At 39.7% G+C, this 21,744-nt stretch overlaps 1 protein-coding gene and 1 long non-coding RNA gene across 5 annotated transcripts; one reads left to right on the top strand and one right to left on the bottom strand.

Annotated features, from left to right (window-relative positions):
- The first annotated feature begins 567 nt into the window (after positions 1 to 567).
- Positions 568 to 12,665, top strand: LOC129631327 (uncharacterized). Its single transcript, XR_008703989.1, has 3 exons — positions 568 to 1,063; positions 6,571 to 6,635; positions 8,176 to 12,665. It is a non-coding gene; the product is annotated as an uncharacterized LOC129631327 (long non-coding RNA).
- LOC129631326 (CCAAT/enhancer-binding protein gamma-like) lies at positions 4,231 to 21,712 on the bottom strand. Of its 4 annotated transcripts, none has more exons than XM_055552270.1 (3): positions 20,977 to 21,684; positions 20,824 to 20,897; positions 5,235 to 5,849 (listed from the first exon to the last, which is right to left on the bottom strand). In XM_055552270.1, the coding sequence occupies exons 1-3, from the start codon at positions 20,989 to 20,991 to the stop codon at positions 5,387 to 5,389; spliced, it is 552 nt and encodes a 183-aa protein (XP_055408245.1). In that variant the 5' UTR covers positions 20,992 to 21,684; the 3' UTR covers positions 5,235 to 5,386. The 4 variants fall into 4 exon arrangements, 3 of the variants coding, with proteins under 3 accessions (XP_055408245.1, XP_055408247.1, XP_055408246.1); XM_055552272.1 differs by having other exon boundaries at positions 21,166 to 21,676; XR_008703988.1 differs by lacking the exon at positions 5,235 to 5,849 and adding an exon at positions 4,231 to 5,068 and having other exon boundaries at positions 20,824 to 21,712.
- Between the last annotated feature and the right edge of the window lie 32 nt (positions 21,713 to 21,744).

Genomic DNA, 21,744 nt, shown 5'->3' with positions numbered 1-21,744 from the left:
CATTTTTATTGGAGTCCAACATGGGTCTTAAAGCAGCGAAGACAACAGACAACATCAACAACAATGTGGCCCAGAAACTGCTAATGAACATACAATGCAGTGGCAGTTCAAGAAGTTTTGCAAAGGAGACAGGTCTTGAGGGAGCATCAGCACTAAAAGGGAACTTTTTAAAGAGCCATTTCATGGCCCCACCTCCAACCTGCTGACTAACTTCTTAGAGGAAAGAACCAATCCCAAAGGGCTTTGTAGTCTCCCTGGTGGCTCAGATGGTAAAGAATCCACCTGCAATGTGGGAGACATGGGTTTGATCCCAGGGGTGGGAAGATCCCCTGGACTAGGGCATGGCAACCCACTCCAGTATTTTTGCCTAGAGAATCCCCGTGGACAGAGGAGCCTGACAGGCTATAGCCCATGAGGTCTCAAAGAGTTGGACACGACTGAGGGAGACTTTGTAAAGCCTCAAGGGTGGGGGGGGGGGGTGGGAGTAACATTTGGCTAAGTGGTTCCTATTGGTTTCTCATTAGGATCACATGACCAGCATTAATAAGTAATATCACATGTGCCCTCCTTACAGAGTCCATCAGTTGGTCCTGTGGGAGCATCAGTGTTCTTTAGATGAAGTGCTCCAGATGATTCTGAGGTGTGGCCAGCATTAAATCCTTGAGCTCCTGAGGGAGTTTAGACCATTTAGGCCAAGGAGAGGCAGTAGGTTCTGTTTCAACATGGGTTTGAAGGGCATGTCAGGCAGCCCTTACCCTGGGGGAGCAGAACTTGGGGACCTCTATAGGAGAGGAGAGATGTAAACAAAGAACAACTCACAGAGGGGAATTCACATAGGAGCTGATTGTTCCTGAATCTTTTCTGAGACCAAGGACAAGAGAGGTTGGTCTTCTCAGATTTTTAAGGTCCTTCTGCCTGTGAGGGTGTTGGGAGTAGGCAAAGGAGCTGGCTGATGCCTTTGAAGGTATATTCTCATGATGCTGATGTGATTCCTCCATGTAACCTTGGTGAGAAAACTACCCAGGGCAGGAGGAAGAGGGAGGAGCAAGTGGCAGCTTCTCAGGTAAATGATCTGATCCGGGTTAGAGACTGTGTCTGCTTTTCCTCCTGAAATGCCCTGAATTGAAAACATACAAATATTTAATTCTCTACTTATGATATTCTTGCCTAGCAAGGTTATTTTCAGCTACTTATGTTATTATTATTATTATTATTATTTTATTCTTATGAGTCACAATCAGCTCTCTTCTCTTTCCCTGAGTTTCTTTACTATTGTCTGCATTCAGACTTCCTATAGTGCATGAAGCATTCTCACCATGAATTAATAACTTTCAGTTATTGAAAAGATTCCCTTTGTGAGAGATCAACACGGGAAGGCATTGATATGCAGGATTCCCATCGGGTTGGATGTGGGTGTTGGGATCTTAGTGAATACAGTGAAAGTGGAGGAGTTAACCTTAAATCTGGATACAAGATCAGCTCTTAGAATAGGATTAAGAAAGAAAAGGCACATATTAACAGAATGACCTTAGTGGTTCATAATTCCTTAAAAATTCTGAGAAAAAATCAGTCTATTCTCTACACTGGTTAAAAAAAAAAAAAAAAAAGTCTTACTATTTAAATGCACTATTAGGGATACAGAATATGGGAGGTATGTATGGACTGAAATTTGCATGAAATGGATTTTTTTTCAAGATTCAGATTTCCTCATTTCCCCCCAAAACATCCATCCAATGAGAGTCATCCTTAGTGTTTCAGTCACCAGACACTGATTTATCCAGTTATACTTTGAGGCCAGATTCACATACTATGAAGTTCCTAATTTGCCCTTTATCTTTTTATTTATGTATATATTGCTGTGCTGGCTGTTTGTTGCTGCTAGGGCTTTTCTCCAATTGTGGGGTGGGGGGAGGAGGCAGTTGGTGGGGGGGTACTCTCTAGTTGTGGTGCATGGGCTTGGAGAAGGAAATGGCAACCCACTCCAGTGTTCTTGCCTGGAGAATCGCAGGGACGGGGGAGCCTGGTGGGCTGCCATCTATGGGGTCACACAGAGTCGGACACGACTGAAGCAACGCAGCAGCAGCAGCAGCTCTAGGGCTTGCAGACTTCAGTAGCTGTAGCACGTGGGCTCAGCAGTTGCAGTGCCCAGGCTCTAGCTTGCAGGCTCAGTAGTTGTGGCACATGGGTTCAGTTGCTCCATGGCATGTGGGATCTTCCTGGACCAGGGATTGAACTATGTCTCTTGTGTTGGCAGGCGAATTCTTCACCACTGAGCCACCGGGGAAGCCTGTAATTTCGCCTTTGTCTTTAAATAAAGGTCTTGGAAAGATTTAGTGAAGAATGTGCATAAGCCAATCCAGTTAATGTGGAAGCTCATTTCTTTTTTTTTTTTTATTCCAAAGTTTTTTTTTTATTTCAAATCCATTGAAAGAAATAAAATTATATTAAAAAAAATAGAGTTATCTCACAAACTGAGGAAAGCCAGGAACAAAAAGAACAAGTACTTTTTCCTGAGAGGCAGATCTAACAGCTATAGAATGGACTTTATTCCTTCCTAGCTTTTGTCAGACAAAACTTTTCTATTTCTAAGGCATCAAAAACACTCCTAGTGCTTTAACTGGGTTGTTCAGGTACAAAGCTTCAAACCTTCTAACGGGGATTAAGAAACATCAAAAGCTGCTATGATTTCCTTCCTTTTAACCTCAAACATTAAAGTGTACATACTTCTACTTCTTTATGTAAATTTGAGAATTTCACACTCATGACCTGAATTTCAAAGTTCTGGTCATATTTTATTAAAATCTTACTACTTCTTGGTAAGAATGTCCAAAGCATGAGCTCACACCCCAATAACTAAAAGGGGCCGGACAGCAGGAAGCACTGTTCACTGGCACCACCCGCAGCCAGGACCAGTCAGAAAGCACCCACCCCAGAAGACTCAGAGGCAGCTGGAAATTTACACTGAAGCCTAATTCCTAGACCACTAGACCTGCCAGCAAAGGCAGGTCATATCCTATTGGTTCATACGAAACCTACAGAACAAAAAAGTTACAAGTCCTTTACAATTCCCAAAGCTCTACACTTGCCCATTCCCCATACTTGGGTTCCCTCCATTTTATACTGATAAACCTATCAAATGAAAACCTTTCATTCCCAAACACTTCAGTAAGACAGTCAAGGCCATGGTTAACATTTTTTTACATTATGCATAAAACTGCACGACTGCTTGTGCTAGTTCTGATTTGCATAGGTAAAAGGAAAGTTTGAATCAATTGTTCCAAAAGTTCCAATCTTATTTTCTTATTTGAAATAACCGAGTACATTCCTGATGATTTCCCTAAAGCTTCTTTTCCAAGATAATTAGGTCACTTCATATAATAGGTAAGGATAAATTCCATGTGGACATTCATTTCTGAAAGATACTATTTAGTAAATAAAGAGATTAAAATGTCTGTAGTACCTCTTATAGATGCTTGAGGATTCAGGAGACCTAACTGCATCCCCAGTGAGGTGCTACTGAAGATTCAGCAGGATTCTGGGGCATCTCCTCTATCAACCTACAAGTTGATCGATACTCCAACCAAGGTAACCAACGTTGGACCCTAACAGCAACCCCTATCCTGTCTCCTGGCTCTATCAGGAGTTAGCCATCCTGGGATGGTGGCTCTCATGGGACAATACTGGGCTCGTGTCACATGCAGAAGGGATTCTTGGCCTTTGTTAATGGCTTTGCTGAGCTGCAGGGCACTGTGATGTCTGCTGCTGACCAGAATGGCACAGATACCACTCTTCCATCCACCTGAGGGTGCAACTTGAATTGCATCCTGGTTACAATGTCCCAGGGTCTTGGTGTGAAACAACAATGCGGCCTAAAAATGACCACATTCAAATAAGACAGCTGGTAACTCTTTAAGTCTGATGTGACTCAGCCTCTTGTCACCAGCCTGGGTCATCCAAAAACAAACACTGGAAGAAGAAAAAAACAGACTCCAACAAATTTGAGCTAGAGTTGCATTCAAAGAAAAACAAGGGCAATCAAAACTACCAACACTGATATAATCCAGATCCTAGAGATTCCCATTCTAGCGACTGCCACTTTTTAGTCTCAACAGAAATATCAATATCCTGAGTTTTATCAGTATTTTCTTGCTAAAATAATTTATGGGACATAAATGCATACAAATGAATAACAAGTGGTACAAAAGTCTGGAAGAATAGAGCCCACTAACTAAGAAATGTCACAAAAACAATACAAAAAGAGATGTGTTTAAGTGAAATAAATTAACTGTTAAACCTTATACTTTCAAGTTTTGTTAGGCTATTATTTTGGGAAATGGCATGGAGTTGACAGTGTATTTTTCTAATAACCAGTTGATTAAGGTCAAATACAAGTGAGCCTTCACAGGAAATTTTTGCTTTCAAAATCCTCAGCCCCACCGCAATGTATGCGAACAGAGAAACTACCTGCTGAAATTAATATTCAAAATCCTAACCCACAATTTGGGCGGACATAAACTGTTAAGATCCTTTGATTTACTAACCAGGCTGTGCAAATAGTGTAAAAAAAAAAAAAGCTTACTAGCATCTGCAGAAGCTAAAACTGATACGGAGTTTCTCTAAACCATTGATTTTTTTAATTTTAACAAAATAATACCAATCCAATAACCCAAAGGTTATTGGAGTGTAATTCTAATATGCTTTGCTTTTACTTTTAAAAAACCTATTTGCTTCCTAAATGCTATTTCTATTTTTAAGCCAGTTGGGTGCATACTGCCTTTAAAATGCAATGGGGTTTCTTTACGTAACTTGTCATCACTATTCAAAAAACTAGTATTTGTTGGGTAAAACTAGTTATGCTGAAACAGGGTTTATGCTATACATAAAATCACTCCAAATTATAAAGTGATTGGTTTCTATTAGCCCTAAGCATTTTTAATACATAATTTAGAAACGAGTCACAAATAGATGAACAGAGATCGCATTCAGCTTTCTTTCATCCAATTAACCATATCCATTAAAACCAAGACTCTTCCGCACGACTTGCCAGTTCCCCATTCCTTTTGTCAACCTAAAAAAGAAACATTTTTTTGGGAAGTCAGCATTTATTAAGAACATCAAGGTTCCAGGGCAGTTTTTTTTTTTTTTTTTTTCCCCACCATATACCTTTAAGTGTTTTTTATCCCCACAAAAATCCTTATCATTTAAAACCAGATATTCAAGTTACACGTCTAACATTTTTAGCTAATCAGCTCTTCAGGGCTGACCCTAGAAAACAACCTTCAATGGATCTCTGAATAATGGCGGTTCAGCCGCTGATATGAGAGGTGTAGGTAGTCCCACCTTAAATGTTCAAGCCACAAGGTGTGAAGTTTGGAAGGGGTGAGCTCTACTGTCCTGCCTTATCAGGATTTGTCGTATTTTCAGTGCTACTGGGTTGCACGTTATCTGCGAGGTTGTGTGCGTGCTCAAGAAACAAATCTTTCAGTACACTTAATTCCTTAGTCAGCAATTTAATTTTTGCTTCCAACCGTTCATTCTCTTCCTTGAGCTGAATGACTCTCTGCAGCGTATCCTGCGCTTTCTGCTTGCTTTTCAACCGACTCTTTTTCACAGCCATGTTGTTCCTCTCCCTGCGCTGTCGATACTCGTCACTGTTGCGATCCATGGGTGAGCTCTTTTTGCTCTGCTTGTTGGGAGGCACAGCTTTGCCTCCGCCCCCAGGGCCGGCGGGCACCAGCTGAGGAACCTGCTGTAAGCCGCTGGCATGGGCCTGAGTATGGATGACACTTATTCCGTTCACGCCCGGAGTGCTGTTCTGCTGAGATACCTTGCTCATTTGGGCACGCTCCCTTGTCAACACAGAACAAGCAGAATGAAGACAAGGTGATCAATGGTTTCCACACTGAACTGCCAAGAAATCTTCACATGTACCTGGCCCCTCCAGCCCGCCCGCTCCCAGGCGGCCTCCACTCCAAGCGGCCCCGCACGGCGCGGCCCGACCCGACCCAGGCCTCGCAGCCCGAGAGTCAGCCAGAAGGAGCGACGGTTACGAAACCGGCTGCCTCCACCCGTTCCACCGCTGCAGCCCGGAAGCTCATTTCTTCCAGTTCTCTTTGTTTTTAGTTGGCTTTGAAATATGAACAGGCAACTGTGTTCAGTAGAGATACCCAGTTTTGTAACCAGACGTTTTCATCAGTCAAATCAGATTCTCTTCCCTTACATGTTATTGGAAGATATTGAGTATAGTTCCCTGTGCTACACAGTTGGCATTCATCGATTATCGATTTTATATATACTACAGTATATATGGGCTTCCCAGGCGGCACTAGCAGTAAAGAACATACCTGCCAGTGCAAGTAGACATAAGAGAGGCAGGTTCGATCCCTGGGTTGGGAAGATCCCCTGGGGGAGGGTATGGCAACCTACTCCAGTATTCTTGCCTGGAGAATCCCATGGACAGAGGAGCCTCATGGGCTATGGTCGGACAAGACTGACGCAACCTTGCACGCACATGCACAGTGTATATGTTAATCCCAAACTCCTAATTATGTTTATTTTTCTAATGAACAGTCCTCTTTGTGGAGTAAAGGAAGAATCCCTGGGCTAGGTGTGAATGAATGAAGCAGATCACACAGGTGAGAGGTCTAAATATCACAGAGGAAACCAGGCTAAAAATTTGGTTTGGGAAAATCTGCTTCATTAGAATGATCTTTGAGAAACTTGAGTTTATTTCTGTTGTCATAGGGGGAATTCTCCAGCCTAACCCTTAGGCTCTTAAACCTACATGTGTTCTTCTTCAGCTCCAGTGGTTTTCCCTCACATTCACTGGTCTGTGAGGACCTGCATAATCTGGTTACTCTTCCACTGCTTTGGAGGACCTAGGAAATGCTGCTAACAGTTCTGACAAACTCTGTGTTAAACCCTGTTAAAGTTCTGTGTCAGCCTCATGTCAGACAGGTGTGAGGAGAGTCCTGGAGATACTGAAATTAGCTGACAAAATCCCAGAAATACTGGAAACAGATATATATTTCCTGCATTCTAATTTCTGATTGAAATTTCAAACATGAGTCTCCAAAGTTCAGACTCAGTCATTTCATAAGAATGTAAAGTACCTCCCTAAAGTCATAAAGTGTTATCCTCAATTTCTACCTCCCAATTTTGTTTTACTTCATATGAATGAACAGTAGACATTTTTTAAAATTACGTTTCCCTTCTTTGTTTTAGATTGGAGGAAATTGCTTTACAATGTTGTGATGATCTCTGCCATACATCAACACAAATCAATCATAGTTTTATATATATATATATATATCTTCATTCCCACTTGAGCCTCCCTCCCATGCCCATTCCACTCCTTGAGATTGTCATGGAGTAAAGTAACTCAGAAAAAGACAAACAAATATATATTAATGCATATGTATGGAATTGAAAAAAATAATACTAATGAACATTAGACATTTTAAGTGTATATGCCCCAATTGTAAAACCATTTAATATATCTATTGACTCACAGAATTCATTTTTTTAAACTTCTCTTTAACTTTTTATTTAACATTGGAATGTAGCCAACTAACAAAAATGAGATAGTTTAAGATGAACAACAAAGGGACTCAGCCAACATAGGTAGGTATGAATTCTCCCCCAAACTTCCATCCCATCCCAGCTGTCACACAGTGTTGAACAGAGTTCCCTGTGCTATACAGTAGGCCCTTGTTGCTTATCCATTTTAAAAATAGCCATGTGCACATATTGATCCCTTATGGAAAATTGATGCTAATTTTTCTTAGTGTTGCTGGAGTAATCCAGTTAATTCATCTACTCCAGGTTTTTTGTTTTTTGTTTTTTTTTGTTACTCTTTTAGTCTATTTAATAGTCATAGGTATTTTGTAATTTTTAATTCATTCATGCTAATACCTAAGGGGTTCTGTTTCCAGAAATTCAATCTTTTTTTTTTTTTGAGGTCTTCAATTTTTTGTTGTAGTATTGTTCAGAGTAGCATGATATAATTACTTTTAGCTCTATGGTATCAATTATTATGTCTTTCCTTTTATTTCTCATTTTAGTTGCATCTCATCGCTTCTTAATCTGGCTAAGGGTTTGTCAATATTGCATACAATTGTAAAGGATATTCACTCAAAGTACTAAATGGGATCTTGGTTATTTGTTATCTTTCAGTGATATCTTCTCATGACATTCAATGTTTGTTCCCAAAGAAGCCATGCATAGGAAATTCATGTGTAATGTGCTGGGAAATTCTGAGACCTCTTGGCTTGGAAATTTACACTTAATGAAATAATGGGAATGTAAGAGGGCCTGTGAAGGGCCAAAAGGATGTTATTTTGGATGTAACCAATTGGGACAGTTACTCATAATGAAAACATGATTGCCAAAAGAAATTGAGGATATACATCAAATTGGGAAAAAATTCATTGGAAGTCAATAATTTTGGCAGAAAAATAAGTTTTTGTAAGACCCACATCATTAAAAAATATATGTATATTCTCTGAATGAATTTTGGAAAAATGGAAAATCATCTAGCCTATGCTACAAATAATTACTCAAACCAGTATGAATATAGGTTTGAATTAAACAGTCAGTCATACATGTCTGGAAGCCAGAGATTTGAAAATGAAGGAAGAAAATCTTGCTATGATCAATTTGAGAGATCCTTTAGTGAGGGCTCATTATTTTCCCACCAACAAACATTTTCTCCCTATTCCAATGTCTATAATGTTGGTAATAATGAGAAAGTCTTTATCCAGCCACCATCATTCAATGGATATTATAACATGGAACAACCTTCCATGTGTAATCCAACGAGTGAGGCCTTAAGCAACAGCTCCATCTTCAATCATTACAACAGTATTTATGATGGAACCAGAATCTACCCAAGCCTTGCATCTGGGAATCACTTTGACCAAGACTCTGGTCTCATGAAGTATCAGAGAAAATGCTCAGAGAACCATCGTAAAAGGAATTAATGTAATAATATACTTTATCAAAATTCAAAGCTTATTACACAGGAGAGCATGCACGTTGGAGAGAAAAATTGCACATTTAGTGAATGTGGTGGAGTCCTCAACCTGTCTTCAAAATGGCATCAGGAAAGTCATACTAGGAAAGAACACTCCAAGTGTAATACATGTGGGAAAGTCTTTAACAAATCATCAAGTCTAAAGAGACATTGGAAAATTCATACTGAAGGGAAACCTTACAACTGTACAGAATGTGGCAAAGCCTTTAACTGGAGTTCTTTTCTTGCTCAGCAACAGTGAATTCATACTGGAGAGAAGCCTTACAAATGTAAAGAATGTGACAAAGCCTTCAACTGTTACTCAAATATTACTAAACATCAGAGAATTCATACTAGAGAGAAACCTTACAAATGTACAAAATGTGGCAAAGCCTTTAACAGGCATTCGTACCTTGTTCATCAATGAATTCACACTGGAAAGAAGCCTTACTAATGTACAGAATGTGGAAGGCCTTTAATTGCCACTCAAACCTTAAGTGGATTCATACAAATGTAAATAATGTGACAAAGCCTTGAAGTGAGCCATCACCTCACTCGGCATCAGTGTATGCTGGGGAGAGACCCTACAAATGTAATGAGTGATGAAAGAGTTTTGTCCTAAACATACACATCAGGAAATGCTAGGTAGTTCATACGGGGAAGAACAATTAATGATCTAAAAAGTATAGAAAAGTATTTAAGAAAATAAGGTCTAAATAAATATCAGAAAAATCATAGTAGATAGCATTCAGTCAATAACCCTTTTCTGGTATTGATATATATGTTCCTATTGCCATTTTCTTAATTGTTTGGGGTTGATTTTGTAGATCTTTTTTCTTCTCTTATATTTCTTGACTATATAAGAAATAAATAGGAACATATATATCAGTATAGGAACATATAATCAATAATTACTTTAAATGTAAATGGATTAAATGCTCCAACCAAAAGACATAGGCTGGCTGAATGGATTAAAAAATAAGACACATATATATGCTGTCTACAAGAAACCCACTTCAGACCTGAAGACACATTTAGAATGAAAGTGAGAGGATGGAAAATATATTCCATGCTAATGGGAAGCTAAAGAAAGCTGGAGTAGCAATCCTCATATCAGACAAAATAGACCTTAAAATAAAGAATATTACAAGAGATAAGGAAGGACACTACATAATGATCAAGGGATCAGTCCAAGAGGAAGACAACAGTTGTAAATATCTATGCACCCAACAGAGGAGCACCTCAATACATAAGACAAACACTAACAGATATAAAAGGAGAAATTGACAGTAACACAATAATAGTAGGAGACTTTAACACCCCATTCACACCAATGGACAGATCATCAAAACAGAAAATTAATAAGGAAACACAAGTCTTAAATGATACACTAGATGAGATGGATCTCATTGCTATTTTCAGAACATTCCATCCAAATGCAGAAGAATACACCTTCTTCTCAAGTGCACATAGAATATTCTCCACGATAGACCACATCTTGGGTCACAAGTCAAACCTCAGTAAATTTAAGAAAATTGAAATTGTATCAAGCATCTATTCTGACTACAACACTATGAGGATAGATATCAATTACAAGAAAAAACTGTAAGAAACACAAACACATGGAGATTAAACAATATGTTTCCAAATAACCAACAGGTTACTGAAGAAATCAAAAAGGAAATAAAAAAATTTCTAGAAACAAACGACAATAAGAACATGACAACTCAAAACCTATGGGGTGCAGCAAAAGCAGTTCTAAGAGAGAAGTTTATAGCAATACAATCCTACCTTAAGAAACAAGAAAAACATCGAATAGACAACCTAACTTTAAACAACCTAAAGCAACTGGAAAAAGAAGAACAGAAAATTAGTAGAAGGAAAGAAATCATAAAGATCAGAGCAGAAATAAATGAAAAAGAAATGAAAAAACAATAGTAAAGATTAATAAAACTAAAAGCTGATTCCTTGAGAAGATAAACAAAACTGACAAACCTTTGGCCAGACTCATCAAGAAAAAAAGAAGGGTCAAATCAACAAAATTAGAAATGAAAAAGAAGAGATTACATCAGACAATACAGAAATACAAAGAATTATAAGAGACTATTATGAACAACTATATGGCAATAAAATGGATAACCTTGAAGAAATGGACAGATTATTAGAAAAGTTCAATATTCAAAGACTGAACCAGGAAAATATAGAAATTATGAACAACCCAATTACAAGCACTGATATTGAAACTGTGATCAAAAATCTCCTAAAAAACAAGCCCAGGACCAGATGACTTCCCAGGAGAATTCTGCCAAACATTTAGAGAAGAGCTAATGCCTATCCTTCTAAAACCCTTTCAAAAATTGCAGAGGAAGGAACACTTCCAAACTCATTCTACAAGGCCACCATCACCTTGATACCAAAACCAGAAAAAGACAACACACAAAAAAGAATACTACAGGCCAATATCACTGATGAACATAGATGCAAAAATCCTCAACAAAATTTTAGCAAACAGAATTCAGCAACACATCAAAAAGCTCATACACCCAATCAAGTTGGGTTTATTCCAGGGATGCAAGTATTCTTCAATATATGCAAATCAATCAATGTGATACACCATATTAACAAATTGAAAGATAAAAACCATATGATAATCTCAATAGATGCAGAAAAGGTCTTTGACAAAATTCAGCATCCATTTATGATTAAAATTCTTAAAAAAAATGGGCATAGAAGGAATCTGCATCAACATATATGATAAACCTACAGCAAACATTATTCTCCATGGTGAAAAATTGAACGCATTCCCCCTAAGATCAGGAACAATTCTGGAAGTCCTAGCTACAGCAATCAGAGAAGAAAAAGAAATGAATCCAGATTGGAAAAGAATTAAAGATCTCACTGTTTGCAGATGACAAGATACTGTACATGGAAAACCCTAAAGATATAAAATTACTAGAGCTAATCAGTGAATTTGGCAAAGTTGCAGGATACAAAATCAATACACAGAAATCACTTGCATTTCTATATACTAACAATGAAAAATCAGAAAGAGAAATTAAGAAATCAATCCCATTCACCACTGCAACAAAGGGAAATATCTAGGAATAAACTTACCTAAGGAGACAAAAGAACTGTACATAGAAAACCATAAGACACTAATGAAAGAAATCAAAGATGATGTAAACAGATGGAGAAATATTACATGTTCCTGGGTAGGAAGAATCAATATTGTGAAAATGACTATACTATCAAATGCAATCTACAAATTCAATGTGATCCCTATCAAATTAGCAATGGTATTTTTCACACAACTAGAACAAAAAATTTTATATTTCATATGGAAACACAAAAGACCCTGAATAGCCAAAGCAGTCTTGAGAAAGAAGAATGGAGCTGAAGGAATCAACCTTCCTGACTTCAGTTTATACTACAAGGGTACAGTCATCAAGATAGTATGGTACTGGCACAAAAACAGAAATATAGACCAATGGAACAAGATAGAAAGCCCAGAAATAAACCCATGCACCTATGGGTACCTTATTTTTGACAAAAAGGGCAAGAATATGCAATGGGGCAAAGACAATCTTTTCACTAAATGGTGCTGGGAATACTGGACAGCTACATGTAAAAAAAATGAAATTAGAACACTTTCTAATACCATACACAAAGATAAACTCCAAATTGATTAAAGACTTAAATGTAAGACCAGAAACTATAAAACTCTTAGAGGAAAATATAGGTAGAATACTCAAAGACATAAATCAAAGCAAGATCCTCTATGACCCACCTCCTAGAGTAACAGAAATAAAAACCAAAGTAAACAAGTGGGACCCGATTAAACTTAAAAACTTGTACACAGCAAAGTAAACCATAAGCAAGGTGAAAAGACAACCCTCAGAATGGAAGAAAATAATAGTAAATGAAACAACTGAAAAAGGATTAATTTCCAAAAAATGCAAGCAACTCATAAAACTCAACACCAGAAAAACTAACAACCCAATCAAAAAGTGGGAAAAAGACCTAAACACACATTTCTCCAAAGAAGACATACAGATGGCTAACAAACACATGCAAAGATGCTCAACATTGCTCATTATTCAGTTCAGTTCAGTCGCTCAGTTGTGTCCGACTCTTTGCGACCCCATGAATCACAGCACACCAGGTCTCCCTGTCCATCACCAACTCCTGGAGTTCACTCAAACTCATGTCCATCGAGTCAGTGATGCCATCCATTTAGAGAAATGCAAATCAAAACTACAATGAGATATCACCTCACACCAGTCAGAATGGCTATCATCAAAAAGTCTAAAAATCAATAAATGCTGGAAAGGGTGTGGAGAAGGCTCTTGCACTGTTGGTGGGAATGTAAATTGATATAGCCACTGTGGAAGATGGTATGGAGATTCTTTAAAAAACTAGGACTAAAACCACCATCAGTTCAGTTCAGTCGCTCAGTCGTGTCCTACTCTTTGTGACCCCATGAATCGCAGCATGCCAGGCCTCCCTGTCCATCACCAACTCCCGGAGTTCACTCAAACTCACGTCCATCGAGTCGGTGATGCCATCCAGCCATCTCATCCTCTGTTGTCTGCCGGGGACCAGCCCCAGCTGATCCAGGGTATTCGAAGGAGAGACGGCTAGGCGAGGGTCAGGGAACAACTGCTTAATTAAACGTTAATTAAGGAATAGAATAAGGATAGCTCAGTAGGAAAATTCAGTGGAGAAAAGAGGCTGAGTAGCTTGGTTTACGCGGGGGACCAATAAAACTTCAAGACAAGAAGCTTGCACCACTTACGTAGGCCGCAGGCGTCCTTCCGTTCTCCCGAAGGAGAGGAGACACTGAGGCCTCCCCGGTCGGATCTTAGAAGCCCAGGCATAATTAGTAAGCATGGTGGGTTCCGCGCTCCAGATGGAGACTCAACCAGAGTGAGAGAGAGAGAGAGACATGGGGAGACCAGTATTTCGAGAAACTGATCCCAATTCTTTATTTTCCATGGTCTACTTTTATACACTGAGGTGTTATGCAAAAGTCACGCGGGGTCAGCAGTCCTGACTTTTATCAAAGTCAGGTGCTTCATACAAATGTATACAGAGGTCTTAGGGGTGTTACATCATCTTCTGGCCGGGGGGCCTGCTGACAATTTACGACCCTCTCCTTGTGACAGCGGTCAGTCAACCAGGACACTTATTTCTCCAGGGGTGATTATTCTTAAAACAGACGCCACCCAAATAAAGTTACATTCCTATAGGGTGAGGGTATAGTTAAGGAAAGAATTTACTTAGCCTAAGGTCTAACGTGATTTATATCAAAGGTTAATACTTATTTCTTCTATATATTCATTAATGTATATAAGGGCAGGGGATGTGGAGACTTAGCAGTAAACATTGGCTCAACAAATGAAAAACCCTTCACCAATATGATTTCTAATCAGCCCATTATACTTATACTAATAATTTTCTAACTTTTCTAAGGAACCTGTTTTTAGAAGGTTTAAAGCATCTCGTGCCTCTCACAGTTGGGAGGCTGTGAGCAATCACATGTGGCCAGACAAACCTATTCAGGCAGGCTAGAGGATTTCCAAAGGAGTTTGTAGGTTAAACACTGTCACACCCAGGAATTATTAACTGGAGCTGTAAGCTAACTCTTTTTTCAGAGAGAGGTAGTGGGAGACAGCCCCCCGTAAAGTCAGAGGTGTAGGTGAAAGCACAAAGCAGAAAGTAGGCAGACTCTGGTTTTGGGGGTAGATGCTCAAGAATTTCCAGGGGGACTCCTGAGGCTCGATCCCGCCTTTGCGTATGCCGAGCCTCCTTCCTCATGACCTTTGTCATGGGCGGAGTTCCTCACGCTGGCTCCAGGCAGTGATAGAATTCCAGTTGAGCTATTACAGATCCTCACTCAATATGCAATATGCCGGCTCCCGGCAGTTGTCCCCTTTTCCTCTTGCCCCCAATCCCTCCCAGCATCAGAGTCTTTTCCAATGAATCAACTCTTCGCATGAGGTGGCCAAAGTACTGGAGTTTCAGCTTTAGCATCATTCCTTCCAAAGAACACCCAGGGCTGATCTCCTGTAGAATGGACTGGTTGGATCTCCTTGCAGTCCAAGGGACTCTCAAGAGTCTTCTCCAACACCACAGTTCAAAAGCATCAATTCTTCAGCTCTCAGACTTCTTCACAGTCCAACTCTCACATCCATACCAGGACATGGAACAACAGACTGGTTCCAAATAGGAAAAGGAGTATGTCAAGGCTGTATATTGTCACCCTGCTTATTTAACTCATATGCAGAGTACATCATGAGAAATGCTGGGCTGGAAGAAACACAAGCTGGAATCAAGATTGCCGGGAGAAATATCAATAACCTCAGATATGCAGATGACACCACCCTTATGGCAGAAAGTGAAGAGGAACTCAAAAGCCTCTTGATGAAAGTGAAAGAGGAGAGTGAAAAAAGTTGGCTTAAAGCTCAACATTCAGAAAACGAAGATCATGGCATCTGGTCCCATCACTTCATGGGAAATGGATGGGGAAACAGTGGAAACAGTGTCAGACTTTATCTTTTTGGGCTCCAAAATCACTGCAGATGGTGGCTATAGCCATGAAATTAAAAGACACTTACTCCTTGGAAGGAAAACCACCATATCACCCAGCAATCCCACTCCTAGGCATATACCCTGAGGAAACCAAAATTGAAAAATACACATGTATCCCATTGTACACTGTAGCACAATTTACAATAGCTAGAACATGGAAGTAACTTAGATGTCCATCAACAGATGAATGGATAAAGAAGTTGTACGTATACACAATGGAATATTTCTCAGCATTAAAAAAGAACACCGTTGAGTCATTTCTAATGAGGTAGATGAACCTAGAACCTATTATACAGAGTGAAAGTCAGAAAGAGAAAGATAAATATTGTATTCTAACACATATATATATGGAATCTAGAAAAATGGTACTGAAGAATCTAAAGGGCAGCAATGGAGAAACAGACATAAAGAATAGATTTATGGACATGGGGAGAGGGGAGGAGAGGGTGAAGTGTATGGAAAGAGTAATGTGGAAACTTACATTACCATATGTAAAATAGATAGCCAACGGGAATTTGCTGTATGGCTCAGGAAACTCCAGCAGGTACTCTGTATCAACCTAGAGGGGTGGCATGTGGAGGGAGATGGGAGGGAGTTTCAAAAGGGAGGGGATGTATGTATACCTATGGCTAACTCATGTTGAAGTCTGACAGAAAACAACAAAATTCTGTAAATCAGTTATCCTTCAATAAAAAAATTAATTAAGAAAAAATGTTTCCTGGTATTACTTTAAATCAGGATATTAAGAGACTAATCCAAAGTTAAAATGCTTAGAAAAACTATTTGTTAATATGGACCACAGGATTAAGATGAGAGATGTTTGGAAGTATAATTAGTATCATTTTTCCTTATTATTATATGAAAATGAAATTTAATATAATTTGACTCTCAATTTATTACATGCTGTGGCTCAGACCATGAACTCCTTATTGCCAAATTCAGACTTAAATTGAAGAAAGTAGGCAAAAACACTAGACCATTCAGGTATGACCTAAATCAAATCCCTTATGATTATACAGTGGAAGTGAGAAATAGATTTAAGGGCCTAGATCTGATAGATAGAGTGCCTGATGAACTATGGAATGAGGTTCGTGACATTGTACAGGAGACAGGGATCAAGACCATTCCCATACAAAAGAAATGCAAAAAAGCAAAATGGCTGTCTGGGGAGGCCTTACAAATAGCTGTGAAAAGAAGAGAAGCAATAAGCGAAGGAGAAAAGGAAAGATATAAACATCCGAATGCAGAGTTCCAAAGAATAGCAAGAAGAGAAAAGAAAGCCTTCCTCAGCGATCAATGCAAAGAAATAGAGGAAAACAACAGAATGGGAAAGACTAGAGATCTCTTCAAGAAAATCAGAGATACCAAAGGAATATTTCATGCAAAGATTGGCTCGATAAAGGACAGAAATGATATGGACCTAACAGAAGCAGAAGATATTAAGAAGAGATGGCAAGAATACACAGAAGAACTGTACAAAAAAGATCTTCACGACCCAGATAATCACGATGGTGTGATCACTGACCTAGAGCCAGACATCCTGGAATGTGAAGTCAAGTGGGCCTTAGAAAGCATCACTACGAACAAAGCTAGTGGAGGTGATAGAATTCCAGTTGAGCTATTCCAAATCCTGAAAGATGATGCTGTGAAAGTGCTGCACTCAATATGCCAGCACATTTGGAAAACTCCACAGTGGCCACAGGACTGGAAAAGGTCAGTTTTCATTCCAATCCCAAAGAAAGGCAATGCCAAAGAATGCTCAAACTACCGCACAATTGCACTCATCTCACATGCTAGTAAAGTAATGCTCAAAATTCTCCAAGCCAGGCTTCAGCAATATGTGAACTGTGAACTTCCTGATGTTCAAGATGGTTTTAGAAAAGGCAGAGGAACCAGAGATCAAATTGCCAACATCTGCTGGATCATGGAAAAAGCAAGAGAGTTCCAGAAAAACATCTATTTCTGCTTTATTGACTATGCCAAAGACTTTGACTGTGTTGATCACAATAAACTGTGGAAAATTCTGAAAGAGATGGGAATACCAGAACACCTGATCTGCCTCTTGAGAAATTTGTATGCAGGTCAGGAAGCAACAGTTAGAACTGGACATGGAACAACACACTGGTTCCAAATAGGAAAAGGAGTACGTCAAGGCTGTATATTGTCACCCTGTTTATTTAACTTATATGCAGAGTACATCATGAGAAACGCTGGACTGGAAGAAACACAAGCTGGAATCAAGATTGCTGGGAGAAATATCAATAACCTCAGATATGCAGATGACACCACCCTTATGGCAGAAAGTGAAGAGGAACTCAAAAGCCTCTTGATGAAAGTGAAAGAGGAGAGTGAAAAAGTTGGCTTAAAGCTCAACATTCAGAAAACGAATATCATGGCATCCGGTCCCATCACTTCATGGGAAAGAGATGGGGAAACAGTGGAAACAGTGTCAGACTTTATTTTTCCGGGCTCCAAAATCACTGCAGATGGTGACTGCAGCCATGAAATTAAAAGACGCTTACTCCTTGGAAGGAAAGTTATGACCAACCTAGATAGCATATTCAAAAGCAGAGACATGACTTTGCCAACAAAGGTTCGTCTAGTCAAGGCTATGGTTTTTCCTGTGGTCATGTATCGATGTGAGAGTTGGACTGTGAAGAAGGCTGAGCGCTGAAGAATTGATGCTCTTGAACTGTGGTGTTGGAGAAGACTCTTGAGAGTCCCTTGGACTGCAAGGAGATCCAACCAGTCCATTCTGAAGGAGATCAGCCCTGGGTTTTCTTTGGAAGGAATGATGCTAAAGCTGAAACTCCAGTACTTTGGCCACCTCGTGCAAAGTGTTGACTCATTGGAAAAGACTCTGATGCTGGGAGGGATTGGGGGCAAGAGGAGAAGCGGACAACAGAGGATGAGATGTCTGGATGGCATCATTGACTCGATGGACGTGAGTCTGAGTGAACTCCGGGAGTTGGTGATGGACAGGGAGGCCTGGCGTGCTGGGATTCATGGGGTCGCAAAGAGTCGAAGACGACTGAGCGACTGATCTGATCTGGTCTGATCTGAAGACAGTTTCTAGTGTGAACTCATGGTTTTGATTATTGCTGCCTCAAAGATAAGAGAAGCCCTCATATTAGGTGGGAATCATTTATATCTACTTTTCCATTGAAGACTAAGAACCCTGAAATGTAAAATGTACAATGAAAATCTAAATGGAGATGCTGTTAGTCATTGAAGTAAAACATTCTTCTTTGTCACCATAGGTAAGTGTTCAGGGACAGTCTTGGTCTTAAAGTAAGGCAGGGGGCCATTCTAAATTTTAAACAGCTGTGCTAGTCTTTTAAAATGATAAAAAGATTGTAGTTCATTAAAAATGTCAAGTATTTAATAATAGCAATAGCCATAAGTCATGAATATTACTCGATGTGACTGAAATTAAGACATCTTCATGGATATCCAAGAAAAGTACAGGCAACTTTTCACTAAAGCTCATAAAATTAATTTACATTCTTGTTTACTAAATGATTACATGAATTTTGTAAACTATGGAGATCCTAATTTTCAGCTCCTTATATCAGAAGAACAAGAGTGTTTTTGAAAGTTCATAATCTTTTGATATAGGATCATACTGTGGATTTTGAAAGACTTGATTTAGAGTATGTGTGTTCTTAATATATGTTAATTAATAAAACTGAGCAGTTTTTAATGTCTTCAGCTTGTGTAATTAGTTAAGCGTTACTGTGCAACCAACATTAACCTGTCCCACCTTATTTAAAGTCGTAGGTAAAAGACAGCCACCTTAAAGCATTTGGGGACATGCGGAGATGACATCTCTAGTAATCCGTTTTCTGACTAGCTTTAAATCTCAAATAATTTGAGATGGTGTTCACCATCATTTGTATATTGTATCATTTTCTCCTTTTTGTAACCACTGGGACATTGTGGTGGTCATAATAAGGATTATATATAGTATAGTTGAGAGTTTATTTAAACTATTCCATGATATTGCCACACTGGCATCAGTTTTGTGGAACCAGGCAGCCTCCAGGTATTTTGAACAGATACCAACTGTTCCTGTAAGCACATACACTTGATAACAGCTTGCAAAATAGCAAGAAAATAGAAATTTCTGATGCTCTTCCCCTGCAGTACTTGTGGTCAGCTGTCCTTCTGCATCCCAGGTTGTTCTTATTCTCAAGCACCCTTTCAACGAGACCGCACAGAGTTCACCCAGATCTCACTCATTTTTGTTCGAATCGAACAATTCACGTTTCATCCAGATCACCCACAGCACTTCACCTGTGTTTGCTAATAAATGCGTGTGCCCCAAGTACCACCACTCTCTCTGCCCGCCTCTGGCCTTGCCCTCCACGAGGGGGTCTTCAGTGATGAAGATGATCTGAATGTCTTTGAACTTGTTAAAAGTAATTTCTAATGTAATTGGCCCAGAAAACTTTAAAAATTGGCATTTGCCGTCTTTTTAGTTTATGCTCTGAAGAAGGGGTATTGTTTCAATAGAACAGAATCATAAAACCCTGCCAGTTAAGTTTTTCTGGGCAGGCTTATGAAAGCCAATGTGGAAGTATTTCAGAGGCAAGGAAATAAGACCACCAGGGACTTCTGTGCTGGTACAGTTGCTGAGTCCACACTCTGAATGCAGGATACCCGAGTTCGATCCCTGGTCAGGCAACTAGGTCCTACATGCTACAGTTAAAGATCTCATGCGCTGCAACTAAGACTCAAAAATATTTCTAAAAATAGAAATATTTTTCTAAAATGGTAGTGTAAACAAAGGAACAGAAAAGAAGGTTAGGGCCTAATTTCTACTCTCAAATCTCTGCCATTCCTGAGGCTTCGTCAGGTCTAAGCTCACCTGTGCACCACACCTCACTGAACAGATGAGAAAATATCAGAGTTTACAGTCCTTTATTGGAATTGCCTTACACCTTCCACAGAACAGAAGCTAAAATAATCAGTTATACAACTAATCACAAACACGGTCCTTGAGTTTTTTGCCCATACTCATGGGCATACTCTAAAGCATTTCTTCTTTGCGGGCTCTGCCACCATTGTGTTTGGCTGAATTCACAAACCTGTTGTAATCTGTAGCTTCCCTGTCACTACTCTGAATCCCCTTTCCTGCTAAGCTTTGTCTCCTGACAGTAATTAAAACCTCCTGCCACTGCTATATCTACTGCAGCTGCTGGAAGTGCCATAAATACCTTGGCTTCGTGGTTTGGCAAAGTATTGGCCTCCACCACCATAAGGGCCTCCAAGATTTCCTCTGCCCATGGGTCTGAAATTTGAAGATCGATTGTCGTCATTACCAAAATCACTGTAGCTTCCGCCGCCTCCAAAATTGCTTCCATCATTACCCAATCCATCATCATAGCCACCTCCACTGCCACCAAAGCCGCCTCGACCGCCGAAGTTTCTCCACAACCAAAGTTGTCATTCCCACCAAAGCCACCTCCACGGCCACCGCCGAAGTTCCCAGAACCACTTCAACCTCTTTGGCTGGATGACATACTAGCCCACTCTTGCTTAAGTAGGGCTCTCCTTACCGCACAGTTGTGGCCATTCACAATGTGGTATTTCTGAACCTTGTCTACGGAGTCTTATCTTGTCTATGGAGTCATGGTCATCAAAGGCTATGAAAGCAAAGCCTCTTATTTTGCCACTGCCTCAGTCAGTCACCATTTCAATCACTTCAGCTTTCCCATACTGTTCAAAATCATCTCTTAGGTGATGTCCTCAGTGTCTTCTTTAATGTCACCAGCAAAAATCTTTTTCACAGTTAAGTGGGCAGAAATCACTTTCCTGACAAAGGTCCATCTAGTCAAAGCTATGATTTTTCCAGTATTCATGTTGAGAGTTGAAGTGTAAAGAAGCCTGAGCACTGAAGAATTGATGCTTTCAAACTGTGGTGCTGGAGAAGACTCTTGAGAGTCACTTGGACTGCAAGGAGGTCAAACCAGTCAATCCTAAAGGAAATCAACCCTGAATATTTATTAGAAGAGCTGACTCATTGGAAAAGATCCTGATGCTGGAAGACTGAAGGCGGGAGGAGAAGGGACGACAGAGGATGACATGGTTGGATGGCATCACATCATGGACGTGAGTTTGAGCAAAATCCCGGAGAT

This window comes from Bubalus kerabau, chromosome 17 (genome assembly GCF_029407905.1).
Source record: "Bubalus kerabau isolate K-KA32 ecotype Philippines breed swamp buffalo chromosome 17, PCC_UOA_SB_1v2, whole genome shotgun sequence".
Taxonomy (NCBI): Eukaryota; Metazoa; Chordata; class Mammalia; order Artiodactyla; family Bovidae; genus Bubalus; species Bubalus kerabau.
The sequence above is the reverse complement of the archived record's forward strand: the minus strand, read 5'-3'. Positions and strand labels throughout refer to the sequence as shown.

What these genes read in the sequence shown, in the direction of transcription:
- LOC129631326 (XM_055552270.1), bottom strand. An exon ending in TGCCAAACCACGAAGCCAAG is followed by an intron (nt 5,850 to 20,823) that starts GTATTTATGGCA and finishes TGTGTTGACAAG; the next exon opens with GGAGCGTGCCCAAATGAGCA.